At 35.1% G+C, this 17,121-nt stretch overlaps 1 protein-coding gene across 1 annotated transcript in view; it reads right to left on the reverse strand.

Annotated features, from left to right (window-relative positions):
- Window positions 1-17,121, reverse strand: part of USH2A (usherin) — a 1,130,853-nt gene that overhangs the window by 848,830 nt on the left and 264,902 nt on the right. Inside the window, exon 19 of the mRNA XM_074222669.1 lies at window positions 15,408-15,552. Within this exon, the coding sequence (XP_074078770.1) occupies window positions 15,408-15,552 (145 nt within the window). The remainder of the gene's footprint in view (window positions 1-15,407; window positions 15,553-17,121) is intronic.

Below are 17,121 nucleotides of genomic sequence, written 5' to 3' on the forward strand. Positions count from 1 at the left end.
AATAAATGGTAGCTGCTTGGACTGTAATTATGGCATCCCTGCTACCCAAACTTGAAGCTTTTATGGGGCTTATGCAATTAACTACTTAAATGCATCGTAACACATGCTTCTCTGACAGCGAAGTATTGATTTTTTAATCATTTTCAAGTCTCCTCCAGCACAAATAAATGTACTACAGTTACAGTTAATGCACTGTGTACACGCATTAAACATTGGCATGACACAATTTATTATTTTGTGATATATGGAATAGGAGCCTTTGCTTTTCAGAAAGTGGCATCTTTGATCTAACATAAGTATTACATCTGCCAGTGTCCTTGATTCACCACAATTCTCTTACTTAAAGAAAGCTAGAGACTATCTTTAATAGGATATTTGAGTTCTGATCTCTGTGAGGCACAGACAGAGGCAGAAAGAGAGAAACAGAAAAGAGTGACAGACAGAGAAATAAAAGTCAAGACTAAGATAGAAAAGAGTCAAGAAAAAAGGGAAAGATGGAAAGGAAAAGAGAGAAAGAAAGTAAAATGGAAGAGAAAGAGAGGCAAAAAGGAGGAGAGACAGAGAGAGCGAAAGAAAACGAGGAGGCTATACATAAATCTCTAACATATGCTTTAGTGTATAGGGAAATTTAAAATATCCAGGCATAAAAGATATGGTATATATTTTCCTAAAGGTGTCACTGTAGTACCTGTAGCAACTTTGACAAAAATGAATCTACTATAATTTTTATCTATTTAATTTTTTAGTCACATTTGGTAAAGACACATCTGTCAAAATAATTTGCATACTGTAGCTTCACAGACCCAAAGACACATCCTGTATATTTTAATTATGTTATTTTAATGCATTGCTATATAATACATATTTAATGTATTATAAAGCTAAAACAGTATTTAAAAGCCTATGATTACTGTAGGTTATTGTGTGAAAGAGGGCACCAAAAAGACCAATAAAGACAGATGGCTCATATAACTTATGTTAAAGCCGTATATCTAAATGCAGACATGGCAACAAAGGTCATTAAAAAACTTTCCAAACAAGTCTTTTCCTTGGGTGGTCACACACACACACACACACACACACACACACACACACACACACACGATTGAACATAGTGAATAAAAAGTGGTTAATTTTGTTTTGTTTGAAATAATATCATTTTAGTTTTAGAATCAAAGACAGATGCCAGCATTTCACTCTGAACAGATGGTAATTCCATCTAATAGTGCATCTCTGTATTAGTAAGGTCTGTTGTGTATACAAACAGTAATAAACACTAGGTAAGGATCAAAATAAATTTTAATTGTTGACATTAAATTCTGGCAGCTACAGTTCTAAGGCTGTAATACTCTTTTCTCAAGTCTGTCAGGTTTACTAATGTTACGAAAGCTTTTCAGAAAGCTGCCAGTTTCAAGTTCCAACAAAAACATGTTTACAGTATAGGTGACAAACCTTTTCCCAAGCTACCTGTTTCCATCTCCTAAAATGATCATTCTTTAATAATTCTAGGGGAATCCTGCTATTGTGATCCAATGGTTTATCAATATTCCTTTGATGAATGTCCTCTTGAAGAGGATACTGTAGGATGCATCCATTCACTCCTTCCCTTAAAAAACACACTGTAAAAGCATGGGCACTTTCCTGTTCAAGGATCTGTCTTTCCATTGGCAGGTAACTGTAGATATCCCTCCTTTCTCTTGACACTGACTCCATAAGCTTTTATGTGTGCTACTCTATCAGGGCTGTGAGATTTCCCAGATTTCCCTACTGTCCTCTCCAATTCACCCCAGGCTCAAATGTGCTGGGTCACCAATTGGTACAGTCGCTTATGTACTTTATATACCCAATGATGTGGTTATAAACCCAACAGCTACACTTTTTTTGAGGTAACTATCCTTTTCAAATCCTCAAAAAACACAGACTGTCTTTGGGGTGACTATTCAATAACAAGCATTCATTATAATCATATTTCTTTTTAAAAAATAGATTTTTTTAAAAAATCGTGAAAAATATATTGCCACCACCATATGGGCCAACCAACGACTCACCAACCGATTTAAGATGCAGCATATTGAGCTGACCATATGTTACAGTGCTGTTGAATGGCTGAGTGATTCATGCCCGTCACATTCTAGTATATCAATTAAAGCTCCTTGAAGTCTGCATGATTTGTGTCTCTGTTATTAAACCCTGCTAATTCATCCCACTTACACATCTGTTATAAATCTCTAGGAGTGCTGCATGATTCATGGCAATCTGGGAGCATGCTACAGCAAATTCTTCTCCTTGTAATTAACAGTAAATTGTTTTACTGCCATGCAATGAATTTTTCAGTTATATTGCAAATGAACTCCTAAATGTGCGGTTCTTTCCTAAGAACTGACTTATATCATTAGGCAATTAAAAAGTATCGCTTTGAACCAAAAGCTTTTAATCAAGAGAAATACAACTTAAACAGAGCTTAAAGACCATGGAAATTCGACGGGTCGACTAGCGCAGAATGTCATCTCCTTTTGAAAATATCCAGAGAACCAAACAAATAACTTCGGAGCCTGGACCAGTCTCAATAGGAGAGCGGGAAACGCCTTCTTGAGAACTCTCGGGGGGCCAAGCTTAAGGAGATACCGTTCAGCACCAAAGTTCCTTAAGTCATCAATCATTACCAAATTTCTCAGATTCACGTCTCTATAGCCTTCTCAGATACACTTCTATATACTCCTCTAAATGTAAAATAGTGCCTTTATTCTTGAAATAAATAATTGGATAATTAGCCAAGCTGAATCATCAGAGGATTCCAGTGCTGTTCAAGTGTTCTTGTCAAAGGTGAAGCAAATTCATTCCAGCTCGCCTCTGCAGCTTTCTGAAGAGTCTTTGATGCTTTTTCCCCCCACATTCTTGGCAGCAGTCTCAGATTCATGAGTCCATACATCAAGTCACTAGTTTAACAACAAATGGAATTAAATTCAAAGAAGGGAAACTAATTGAAGGACAGCAACAAAAGTGTTTGGTAATGTGCTTTTTAATATGGCATGCCACATTTGCATGATAATTTTTCCTTTTTAGCATGGAGCAGAAAGTGACTAGCTTAATGAGGGATTATTCAAGACAGGAATGAACAAAATGCATTCATAACTAAGAACAAAGATTGTATTATGAAACGAAAACAGGCAACTGCCGAGAAGTAACTGGATGATTGGTTTATGCATTATGAATAAAAAGGTAGAAAAAATATTTATATTAGTATTCACTAATGACTATATATACAAGATTGTTGTAATTAAAATTATAAATTAACATATTAAGAGTGCTTGTTTAATCACTCTGGGTCCTATTCACAATGAAAAGTCTTATGTACATGCATGCAAAACAATGTGTGTTTTCATCCCAGCAGCAAACAGCCTCTGCATTTTACTTTGGCTTCAAAAAGAAAACTTAATGCACCACTAATTACCTGGTTAATGGGATATGGGTATTTTTAAGCCTGTGGCACATATTTCTCAGAAAGACCGATTTATGACAAGCAAAGGAAATGACATATTGTAACTGTATGAATGGAGCTCAGAAAGGAACCTCTTTCCAAAAGGGTTTACTCTGGACCTCATTCACAAAGGATGAAAATGCACAAATTACCTAGATTAAAAGGGTAATCAAAGAGAAAATGACATCAAGGAACCTACGACAGCCCATCAGCATCATTACTCCAGAAAACCCAGAGGCAACTCCAAAGCTTCCAATACCACTGGTGAAGGAGTCTGCCAAGAGGCCAGATGCAGCTGCCCCTGGAAGACGATCTTCCACAAATTAGCTTTTGAACCCTGTAATTGCCATCAAAAGAAAAGAAGTAGCAATGCAATGCACTTGTAAAAGTGCAATCAATGCCAATCATAGTTTTAATTCTTTTTGTTAATAGAAAAGGACAAATAGGAGACAGTGATAACCATATCACACTTGCCCAGTTGTTAATAAAACTTATCTAGATAGATCTTTGCAAGCCTTTCTTTTCATATTTTGTATCAAGATTGAAGATAGAAGTATATGCTCTCTTACTTTGACACTCTTAAAAAGCTCAATGATACTTCTAATATTTGAAGTTACTGCTAAATTACATTCTCATGGTGACTACATCCTTCAAGGTAAATCTACCTCTCCTGCTACTGTGACAGGCTAGAAGCAAGAGCTGGAAGAATGATGATAATACAAATCCCTCTTTGTGGCTTCCTCATGCTATAGCTTTTAGTCAAACAGAATGGTCCCCACTTTCATTGGCTAGCTCTAAAACATCAATATAGTCACATTTTTCATCCAGGTATTGAAAGTCTTGGAAGGTATTTTAAACAATAGTAAAGAAAACAGGTGGGGGCATAAACTGGATGTGGATAGGAGGAAATCTGAATGTAGATACGGTGAGTGATGAAGGGATATAAGCATTTTTTTCCTTCATTTGACTCAAATAGTTTGAAATGTTTATATATGGTATAATAAACCAAATCACAACTGCCAAAGCTATTTTCCCATCCTACTATTTCTATGAGTTGATAAGTGAATTCATTATTTGTCTAGCAAATAAACATAGAGCTAATCTTGGTCTGAAAGAATTAAAAAGTTGAAAAAATAGATTGTAAACTAGCAAAAATAATACTATTTTAAATAGCAATAATTTGGAAGAGAATTACTTCATTTGAGAATAAGAGAACAACAGATATATAGGAAACTTTAATGTTCTTTCACTGAATACAGGCAATACACACACAGACACACACTTGAAATTTAGACAATGAAAATGTTTTAATAGGAAGAATTATGATATTATGTGTGTGAATAAGCTAAAGCATCCAGGTGAGAATGCTTTGCAAGAACGAGTTCAATGCAGATGAGAAACACTTGGTATTTGGACACAGAGTTGCCCACTTTGCCATAAACTGATCTAAAGAAAGAAAGAAAATAAGTTTCATGAAAAAAATTAAAGATATTATCAGATTAGATGAACTATTGGTGATCAGGGAATTAAAAGGTGAGTAAAGAAGAAGGAATACTAGGGGGGCAGCTAGGTGGTGCAGTGGATAGAGCTCTGTCTCTGGAGTCAGGAGAACCTGAGTTCAAATCCAGCCTCAGACACTTAATAATTACCTAGCTGTGTGACCTTGGGCAAGTCACCTTGCAAAAAAACTTTAAAAAAAAGAAGGAATACTTGAAATAAGCTTGGAATGGATTTTTGAGAAAAGTTAGTGATAAGCAATAAAGAATTTGGCTCTTTCTGTTTCCTGCAAATGTAAATTTGTGCTAAATTTTTGATCAATTCTGACCAAAAAATATTGCTATATGCTCATGCTTCGAGGAAATCTAAAAGCTACCCCAGTACCTTGACCAGTGTTGCAAGTCAAAGACCATCAAGCACTTCTCTCCACCTCCTGGGATGCTCTCCCTTCTCACATTTGGCTCTTGGAAACTTTAGATCTCTTTAAGGTACATTTCAAGTCTTACTCCTTCAAGAAGCTTTTTATAATTTCTCTAGCTGTTTAAACCTCCTCTCACAAAAATAATCACTTTATATTTATTTTAATATATTCTACATTTTCTTATTTGTGGACACAGTTTATCTCAATAGAATATTAGTTTCCCAAGAACAGGTATCAGCACTTCACTCTTTCTTTTGTGCGCTAGTACCTAAAGGGAACCATGTCCAGTAGTCTTGATCTATATCTTGCCCTGGAATCAGGGGAAGTAAGGGGGAAGATGATGATAATGTTTGTCCTTTGTTCTCAAAGAAGACCTTGACATCAGGTGAGGTGAAGCCACAACAAGTGCACAAATTGGATTTGAGTGAGGAGATGCTGTTCTAAGTCACTAGTCTCACTTTCTCCTCCAGAGTCATCTGGGTCCAGAGACCAGATTTGGATCAGGATGACTGGAGATGATCCTGAATGTGAAATAATCAGGATTAAGTATGTTAAGCCCAAGATCACACAACTGGTAAGGATCAATTGTCTCAGGAAGGGAAGAAATTAGCAGTTATGAAACATGTACTATGTTCTAGGAACATAAAGGTTTAAGTTAAACTGTTACAGTTAACAGAGATATTAAGTGCATGGTAGTGCATGAAGCTGGACTTTAACTCAGATCTTTCTGACTGCTGATTTAGCATTCTCTACACTGAGCCAACTAGCTGAATTTCCATACAATATAAGACTATATAGGAATGATCTTCCTCCTCAACTCCACTTCTTAAAAACCCTGACTTCCTCCAAGACTTAGGTCAAATTATAACTATAGCAGGAGACCTTTTCTGGTTCCACATCTGCTGCTCTGAGATTACCTTTTATCTACTCTATGCTGCATCTCAGCTTCAGAGGTTACAATGAGTGTACAGTCATCTGCAAACAGAAGATCATGCACCAACACTCCCTCTACTTTGGTCTTGGCTTTTAGCCTTTGGAATTTGAAGAATTCACCATCAGTGTGGTAGTTGACCTTGAGGCCATGTTCATCCTCAGGGAAGATGTTTGATAACATGGCTGAAAATATCATGCTAAAAAGTATGGGAGCAAGGACACATCCTTGTTTCATTCCATTGATGACTGGGAAATCTCAAGAGCATCATCCACTATCCATAACCGGGGCATGTCATCATGAACTTGACAAACAATACTGATGGATTTCTCCAGGAGACCAAATTTTGACATAACTTTCCATAAACCCTCACAACTGACAGTATCAAATTCCTTGGTCAGATATACAGGTTCTCCATCAGCCAGCATCAAACCATATGTGGAACCATCAATTACAGGAAATGGAGAAGTGCTGAGGACTGTAGACAAGTTTATTTACCTTAACTGTTCTTTTCAAGGAGGTACACACTGACACTCAGGTTGACACACACACACACACACACACACACACACACACACACACAAAGACAGAGCCAGAGCTAGCTCAATATTTGGGAGGCTCTGAAAGAAAGTGTGGGAGAGAGGTATTAGACTGATTACCAAACTGCAGGTCTACAGGGCCATTGTGCTGACCTCATTGCTATATGCCTGTGAAACCTGGGCAGTCTACCAGTACCATGTCAGAAGACTGAATCACTTCTATTTAAATTGTCTTAGGAAGATTCTGAAGATACTAGACACTTTGGTCCTTTCTTGAGCTAAACTGCCTAGCATTCCAAAATTATTACATAGAGTACAACTATGGTGGGCTGGACACATTGTTAGAAGGCCAGACTTACCCTTGCCAAAAAAACAATTTTATGGAGAACTCAGAGGGCAAACTCTCACAAAGGGGTCAGTAGACACCCTGAATGTCTTACTGAAGATCTTTAGGAATGATTTTACAGCATGGAAAACACTGGCACAGGACTGCCCAGTCTGGCATGCCCTCTTTAGGGAGGGCGCTGCACTCCATGAAGAAGGTAGAATTGAAGCAGCTTAAAGGAAACATGACAAATGTAAGTTTAGAGTAAACGCCCCAGGTGTTCACATGGACTATTTGTACCCATTCTGAGCTTATATTGAACTCATCAGCTACAGTCAGACACACTACAATTTGTCTCAAACATAGTGATGTCATTTTGAGTTTTCTTCAGTAATGAAGGACAAGAACCAAGCAACTTTCTATGTGCCTATTATATATGCATCCATATGTACATTTCTTCTCAACCAATTGGAACATAAACTCCTTGAGAACAGTGAGTTGTTTTTGCCTTTTCTTTGTATCTCCAGGATTGAATACAGTGTCTGATAAATAGTAAGTGCTTAATAAATGCTTGCTAACCAAGAGACTGATTGATATATTTTTCTAACCAATTGTGTATCATAGTTGTGACAAAAGATATTCTTCTTTCCATTGTATGAAAAGGTAGGTCAATTTTTTTTAAATTAAGATTCTAATTTAGAAGGTTTACAATGTTGTGGATATTGATGCTACAAGCACATTATTCACAGATGGAGTATCTGAAAGACATCATTGTCCATAGGGAATCCCTCTTCCATTTGCACTCTATGCTCCACATGCTATGCAATGGTGCCAACCACCTTTGGAGAGCATATGTCTTTCTTTTTATATCTTGTTGATGTTACTAATGAGCAGATCACTAAATCAATCAAGCAACAAGCATTCATTAAAAGCCAGGTACTTGAAGAGTGTTGAGCAAACAAAAATAAAAGTGAAACAGTCCCTGCCCTTGAGCAGCTTATAATCACAGCATCAGGGGAGTCAGAAAAGCATTCATGTAGACATTGAAGCTTGAGTTAAGCCTTGAAGAAAAACTAGGGATCCTACAAGACTGGGGTGGGAGTGGGGTTATTCTAGTCATAAGGAACAATCAATGCAAAAACATAGAAGCAGATAGATGCATCATCAGGTAGGAGGACCAGAGGATCAGTTTAGATGAGCCAGAGCCCACATGAAGAGCTATGTGTAATAAAGCAAAAATGGAAATATGAAAGTGTATGATGAAAGACTTTAAATGTCAAGTTAAGGAATTTACACATTGTGTCCCAACACTTCAGGTGATAGAGAAGGGGACTTGAAATAAGGTAGTCACTGTCTGAGTGTGAGAGAAGGTAATGTATGCAAGATATATTGGGGAAATAAAAATTATGAGTTAATTATGAGTTTTAGCTACTAATTGGATATGTAGAAGGATTTAGAAGGAATCATTGAGATATTCATGATATTCAAGAGAAGAGCCTAAATGATTAGAAAGATGATAGGGTCCTCAACAGAAAAAAAGAAAGTTTAGAAGAAAAGCAGGTTTAGAGGGCAAAAATAAGAATTCTACTTTAGACATGTTATCTTTGTGATTACATCTTTCAAGGAGCCTTCTCTGATTTTGACATATGTTTGTTGATACCCAGAACCCTACACTGACCATCAGAAAGTCTTGAGTCTCATATCATAACTCTGTGACTAGGAAAATCACAAATTCCGAAGGACCCATTTTTCTCTCAACTGTAAAGTGGAGTTTGTAATAGCAACTATCTTCAGAATTGTTCTAAAGATCATGTGGTATATTATAAAGTATATTGTGATCCTTAAAAAAAGATACATTTAGAGGTGGCTACATGGTGCAGTGAATAAAGCACCAGCCCTGGAGTCAGGAGTACCTGATTTCAAATCTGGCCTCAGACACTTAATAATTACCTAGCTATGTGGCCTTGGGCAAAGCACTTAACCCCATATTCTTGCAAAAAAAAACCTAAAAAAATATACATTTACTTGTTATTATTGTTGTAAATGAAGGAAGCCTTTTCATTAGCCTGTTACTAAAAGGTGTCATTTTTTCAATTAAATCAAATTCTAATTTTCATAGTCGATAAACAAAAATGACAGTAAGATTTTATATTTCCCTCAACTTTCAGTCAATTTTCTGATAACAAGATTTGGTTTACTGGTAGAACACATTTTTTTACCTTCTTATTCATTATAGTAAGGATACCCTTGATATAGAAGCAAATTATTCCCACAAAGATTTTGTAAAAATATATTATGGCTTGTGTTCAATCAAGTGCTAGACACAGAAAGAGTACTTAATATATGTTTCTTGTTTGACTGAAAATATAGGAAGATGGATCAGTATTTATTGAATTTTTTCTGTTACATTTTTATGGTAATGAGATCTGTATTTAGGTGGTACATTAGATAAAGTACTGAATCTGGAGTCAGGAAGACCTGAGTTCCAATCCTGCTCAGAGACTTACTAAAATGTGGGAACCTGAACAAGTCACTTAACCTAATCTCAGTTTCCTTCTGGGAAAAAAAATGGCACCTTCTTCCCAAGGGAGTTATGAATATCAAATGAGATATTGGTAGATCACTTTGCAAACTTTAAAGTGCTATATAAGTACCAGCTATTGTTATTTATATCATCATTTTCCTAATTGGACTTATATTCTATTCTCTTCCAAAAAACTTGAAATTCTTTCCTTCAGTGTCTCATAACTGATTTACTCCTGTTAGTTCCCTTGAACTACTACAGTTATAATTCCAACCTTTGTTTTACTTGGTGACATTTCTACTTCTTAATGCAAATTGTGGAGTGCTTTTAATTCCAAAAATGTTAACTGTATTGTCAGTGATGGATAAAAGAGTTTGGTACAGAATTTGGTATAACTCTTTTATGAACTTTACCTATTCATTGTGTGATCTTTAAATATCTAATTGGTGAAGAACTACATTTTTAAAAATATATTTATCGGAGGCAGCTAGGTTGCACAATGGATAGAGCACTGGTCCCTGGAATCAGGAGTCCCTGAGTTCAAATCCAACCTCAAATACTTAATAATTGCCTAGCTATGTGACCTTGGGCAAGTCACTTAACCCCTTTCAAAAAAACCTAATATATATATATATATATATATATATATATATATATATATATATATATATATACATATACATATACATATACATATACATATAGATATAGATATATATATATTGCTCTTTTATGGGTTGATATTCTTCATACTATTCCAGCATCAACCTCCTTCTCTGTAAGATTGAGCAAAGGTTTTTCATTTTAAATCAGTGTTGCTCTTAATTGCCATCTTACTCTGCTTTTCAAGAAAATCAGTCATATTACTACCTAACATTTATATATCTAATGCCTAGCATTTAAGATTTTCAAAATGCTTTGTAAGTAATATCTTATTTCATTCTCACAACAACCCCAAGAGGCAGGAATTTTTATAATCCCCATTTTATAAGCAAAAGAAAAGAGATTAAATGACTTGCCCAGGATCATGCAGTCAGTAAGATTATGAGGCCAAATTTTAATTTAGACCATCCTGACTCCACATCCACTCCCCAACTATCTTTGATCAAATGATTACTGGCAATAGGTAGTTGCTATGCTCTTTGGGGGCTCCTCTTTGCAATGATTAATTTAAATTGGTTAAACTTCCTTTCTTTCATGGGGTTTCCATGACTGCATATAACTTATATAGGCACAGTAAATGGACAATAAGCTGGGCCCAGAATTGCATAGGAGACAGAGAGGGGAATAGTTTGCTTTTGAGAAATTGTGAAATTCTATTAATGACCCTAATCTTTTCCTTGAAAAAAGACCCATCTTTTCCATGGCAAATATTCTTTCAGCTTGTTGCAAGGCTTTCAATACCATCGTTTCTCAAAGCCAAAGTTGAGGATCACGCAAAGGGCAGTGGAGCAGTGTGTGATAGGCATGAGCAGGCTGTACCCTATTATAAATGAGAAATTATGCAGGGAAAGTAGTGTGAAGGATAGCAGCACAATCTGAAAAAAAGATGGACACCAAGAATGACTTTTTCCAGACTCCCTGAATTTGTCTGTTGACCCTTCTCATAAGCCATAAAGGCCCTGGACTGTAAATCCCTGTATTAAGTATTTACAAATTTGACTTTTCACATACTGAAGTTTCAGAATTTTTTCCCTAAGATAATAATTTTAATTAATTGTTCTAATTATCTTTCTTCCTAAAAAGATAATCATTTGAGGGAAGAGCTTTCTATTATCTTACTCTCCTCCCAAAAAAACCTTTGATGGGCAAGTTACTCAAGTACTAAATTAGAAACCCCTTCATTATTTGAAAGTTCAGAAATTGCTCCTTCCCATTAAAGAATCAAGATCTACTTTTTAGACAATAAAATCATCTCTTTGCATGATCCTAACCCCTCTCTTAATAATTTGAATGTATCGGGGCAGCTAGGTGGTGCAGTGGACAGAGCACCAGCCCTGAAGTCAGGAGTACCTGAGTTCAAATCCGGCCTCAGACACTTAATAATAATTACCTAGCTGTGTGGCCTTGGGCAAGCCACTTAACTCCATTTGCCTTGCAAAAACTAAAAAAATAGTAATTTGAATGTATCTTCATCTTCAATTCTTCATTGGGGCATTATATATATATATGTATATATATACATATATATATATGTACATACATATATATGTATGCATTATAAAATCACTACTCATATCCATCAGTCTCTCTCAGATAAAAATGAAGCTATTTAGGCGTGGTTTTATGGTGGAATAATTGCTTTTGAATTGTTCAGTAATGACGGGGGGGGGTGGGAAAAGAAATATAACTAAAGTATGCGTGTGTATCCATAACATAGATATATACATATAGAATATGATATATATAGTATACTATGTATATAAAGCATATATATATACACACATACACACACAAGATACATACACACACACACACACACACACATATAACCTAAGTTTTCATTGGTGTAGAGAATTCTTTAGTGATGAAACTCCTGCTAATGGAGAATAGCAGTTGTTCTTCAGTTTATAGAAATAAAGAGTTTCCTTAAGCACTGAGTGGTCAAGTAATTTACCAAGTCACAGAGTCAATATGGGTCATAGGAGTGTTTTGAACAAAGATTTTCCTAAATCTCCAGTCAGCATTCTACACACTGCATGATACTTTCCTTTCATATGTACTTAGCCTTCAATAAACCTAAAAACATAAAATACTTAGGAAATATTTATTTGTCAAAAACTGATGGGAAACTGAATTGCAAATGGGCAGAAATGGGGGTAAGAGGATCATATTATAACATATCCCAATAAACTTAACATGGATATGTGACCTGAGAATTAAAGATCAAGTATTAAATAATTGTTTATTATGTCTCACTGTTAGGTTAAGTGGTAAAAAAAAAAATGGAAGTAGGTTCATTTCATAGCTAGGGGTTTAATTCTGAATTAAACAAATATCAACGATGATCATAAAAGATAAAAATGATCATTTCAGATTCCTCTCTTATAGGAAGAGAAGAGATAGGAAAATGCAATTGATATAAAAATAAAAGATATCAATAATTTCTTTTAAAATTGTATAATTTTTACCACTCTCTGGCTCCCTCCTTTTTCCACTTAAACCATCATTGCAAAAACAGGAAAAGATCCCATAAGACTGAAGGCTACTTTGCATTTTCCTTCATTTCATATGGTACCATAACCTAATAGTTCATAACCAAGTGGCTATACTACTAGTGATCAAATTCTGTAATTAGATGGGATGGTCCTGAAAAAAGTGACATACTCAAAAACTTAGTTGTGTGTGTATGTGGGGGAAGGAGATAGAATCTGTCAAAATTTGAACTCTTCAAATTTGACTTTCAAAAACTTAGGGTCAATAACATCCCAATGAAGTATTGAAGATGAAGATACATTCATATTATTAAGAATTCAATAGCAGAGAATAATCAGGCATTAAAAATGCTTTCTTTCTCTAAGAGAGGACTTGGAAATTACTGTGAGAGGTTGCCTATTTGAAGAAAAGAAAAACCGACCAAATTAAAAAAAAATTGTCCCAACTAAATAAACTTAGTTTTTCAGAGTTAACAAATTTCACTTTGTTTTCCTCTCTTGTAGCACTAGGTCCATTATAGTGATATAGAATATCATTAAGAAGGGAGATCTAAAGAATATTTTTTTGTAGCTACATAATTTTTTTGTACTTTTTTAAAAAATCTCTTACCCTTTCCACATCTGGGCATTTTCTCAAATAGCACCAGGTGACTAAACCTCATTAGAATGCCAACTAAGAAATTTTGTGACTTGGAAATTTACTGAACTTCAATTAACTCAAGTTAGTAAGGTACCTAATCAGAAGTAAAACCTTCTTTCTAGCCTATGCAAATTAAGTTAGTTTTTAATCCACCCTTGAATAAATTAATAAAACCTTTTCATATGAACAGTATATGCCTCTGATAAATCATATAGATTTTCAGGAATTTTAAAAACTTAGTATTTTATAGGCTAACCAAAGAAATAAGAAGTAACACAATTATGAAAGGGTAATAAAATAGCAGTAGGGTAAATTGTATTATTGCTAATTGTCAAAGCTAATGACCTTTTCTCATCCTTTTTGATCTCTTACAAGATCTGACACTGTTGACCACTTTCTACACCTGGATACTTGCTCCACTATGTTTCTTTAGGACACTATTCTCTTCATTCTCTTCCCATTTGTCTGACCTTCTAATTATTGTCTTGTGCTGTATCATTATCCATATCCCATTCCCTTGGGTGTCCCAAAATTCTCTTTCCTAAGACTCTTGTCTTCATTAACTATACTCTCTCAACGACCTTATTAGCTCCATGAGTTTAGTTATCATTCATTATACAGCTGACTCCTAGAACTACATATTCAGGTCTAGTATCTCTCCTGAGTTTTGACCCAACATCAAATGAGTTCTTAGCATTTTAGACTGGATATCCCTTCAACATGTCCAAAACAGAACTTATTACAGTTATCCCTTCTACATTGTGAGGTTTAGAAAAAATCCACATGAAACTTTTTGGCTCTCCCTTTGTACCAAAGACAAAATCTGAATTATTATAGTATTAAAAGATAAACTAGGTTGATATTATAAATATATACATATATATGTATATTTTTGCATTTGAGAGTTTCTAACCCTTTTCTGTATCATCTTTGACTCCTGAAAAACTCTCAAAAATTCCCATTTAATTTCTTTTGCTGATCTGTGGTATATTGAATCCATGATAGGGAAAGTCATGACATGGAAGAGATAACAATATTTCCCTCTAAAATCCACCCTCTTCTGAATTTTACTTTTTCTGTCAAGTTACCATCATCTTTCTAGTTATCCAGGTTCTCACCCTATTTATTTTGTTGTAACTCCATCTCAGAAACAAGGAGATGGCTTAAATCTTGCCCCTAACACCTACTGGCTATGCAATCCTGGGCAAATCCCCTCTCAGTACTCTAGGCTATACTCTAAAAGTATAAGTTGCAGAAAAAGTGCCGATTTGCATTGTTGCAAAGGGTTTTATCACCCAGAAGTTCTTTGAATTTTTAATAAAATTACTATGCATATCTATCCCTATTGATGCATAGATAGATAGCAGATAGTAGATAATAGAGATAATATTTAATATATGTACATGTGTGGGCTGTGTTGTATATTGTGAGATTGTATGTATATTTATATTTTCTACATGTACATGTGTTTATACATACACAAGTGGCTCCCTTCTACTCCCAAGATCTTTGAAGACAGAGAATGTTTCATTTTTATCTTTTTATAACAGTTCAGCAGAATGAAGTGACTGCAATATAGCAGGTGATTAATAAATGCTTGTGAATTGACTTTGAAATAGAAATAAGTAGTCGATTATCTTATGTGAACTCTTGGGTCAGAAAGAGGCAAATCCAAACTGCCTGGTAATCACTTTTGAGAGTCAAGTCTCCTTGGTATCTCTAACATACTTCTAACATACTCTAACATTACACATTTAACTCTGACTAAAGGATAAGGGAATAGTGTGAGTAAAAAATAGTATAAGAAAAGTGTGAAAGAGAAAATAAAAATTAAGCAGCAAGTCAAAGTAGAACACAGTACATGAGTCATTTTAAAAGTCTATTATAACATTCTTACCTGTTGCTAAGGTCTGTCCCATTCCTGGCTCACTGGAAACACACCCTACCAGATTGCAGAGAGAAATGGTGAAATTATATATTCTATATGGCTTTAGTCCCTTTACAACATAGAAGAGTTCCTGTGCTTCAGCAGTGTACAAAACCTGTGAGGAAAACAACCAATGACAATATGGTTTTAAGTATACTGTTTAATAATAAATAATTCATAGATAATAGATTTTAGTCCTATATCTAAAATTCCACGATTTCAGATAATTTAAATTATTGCCAAGACATATTAGGAAAAGGGATTTTAGGGGGTGGGGGATATAGGGGGAAACAGAATCTCAACAAGCCAGAATTTAATTGATAATTATACCATCACACTGTTTTATGAGGTAATAATCCAGTTTCTGAGTGGATAAATGAGGAAACCAAGTTATTGCCTCATAAAGCAGCATGGTGGGATGGTTATTGCCACCAACAGTGGAGATAAAGGATGTTGACGGTGTCACTATTATGTGATGAAATCCAAGCAGTTTAGGAATGAGGAAATTAGGATAGCATGGCCAATATACTGAGTGGTAGGGATGGATAGCTAGATGTCATTGTGTTAAACTCTATCATTTCCCCTAAAACTGAACTAAAAAGAAAACTAGATTACCTTAGCATTCAAATAAAGCCAACTCTCTGGCTGACTGAAGGATATCAAAAAGGCATTGTCCAAATTAAATCCTCATTCTAAGTTCCCTTCCAATTTACAGACAATGGACGCAGAAAAGAGTTAAAGAAAAGTAAGAAAGCCTGAACAATCTACAAACTAAATTGCCAATCTATCATAAACTGAGAGTTTCAATTCAATAGGGGAAACACTTATTACATGGTTTCTGTGTAATAAACATTGTGCTCTATATTGGGTTTGCGGAGAGAAATAGGGAGAGACAAATTTAGATAACTTTGTCTTTGGTCTCACAGGGCTTACAGTTTACATAAAGAATGGTACATATTCTAAATAGGTAACTATAATGAAAACAGCATTATAAGGGAATTTGAGAGGTATTAAATAAAGTGCAATGTGAAGTCTATTGGGAAGGAAAGGTCATTATTGACAGAAACAATTCATAGAGGCAGTGGCATTTTGTTTGGTTAAAGGACTGTAGGAATTGAAAAGATAAAGGAAAAAAAATGGGGTATTTTCAAGGCTCTATTATTATAAGGTTATACATTAGCCCAATTTGAGGGCAGTGCACATTATATTGCAGTTAGTCATAAGAGATGAACGTGGAAAGATAAGATGCTGTCTGAATGTGGTGGGTCATAAACACCAGAAGAATAAAAAAGTGAATTTTAACAAGTACAAAATAGTGATACCCTGAAGATTGCTGAGCAGACCTATGTTTAACAAGATTAATCTGGTTGTAATGTGAACGAAGAAATGAAGATAGGAAGAATAAAACCAGAAAAAGAGTTAACTGCACACTTCCGACTAGAAAGGGGCAAAGGAACCACACAAATGTTTACATTCTATGATCTCGTGGATCAATTTATTCAGGATTTTTTCATCTGAGTTTTAACTTTGAAATAAAAAACATAGAGCATAATCAATCTACAAAACATTTTTAAGTGGCTACCATATGCAAAAGAAGAGCCAACACAGGGGATAGAGAATTGGCCTCAGGGCCAGAGAATATCTGAGTTCAAGTGGAATCTCTGACATATACTGGCTTCAGTCA

The sequence above is a fragment of the Macrotis lagotis genome, chromosome 2, assembly GCF_037893015.1.
Source record: "Macrotis lagotis isolate mMagLag1 chromosome 2, bilby.v1.9.chrom.fasta, whole genome shotgun sequence".
NCBI classification, from domain to species: domain Eukaryota; kingdom Metazoa; phylum Chordata; class Mammalia; order Peramelemorphia; family Peramelidae; genus Macrotis; species Macrotis lagotis.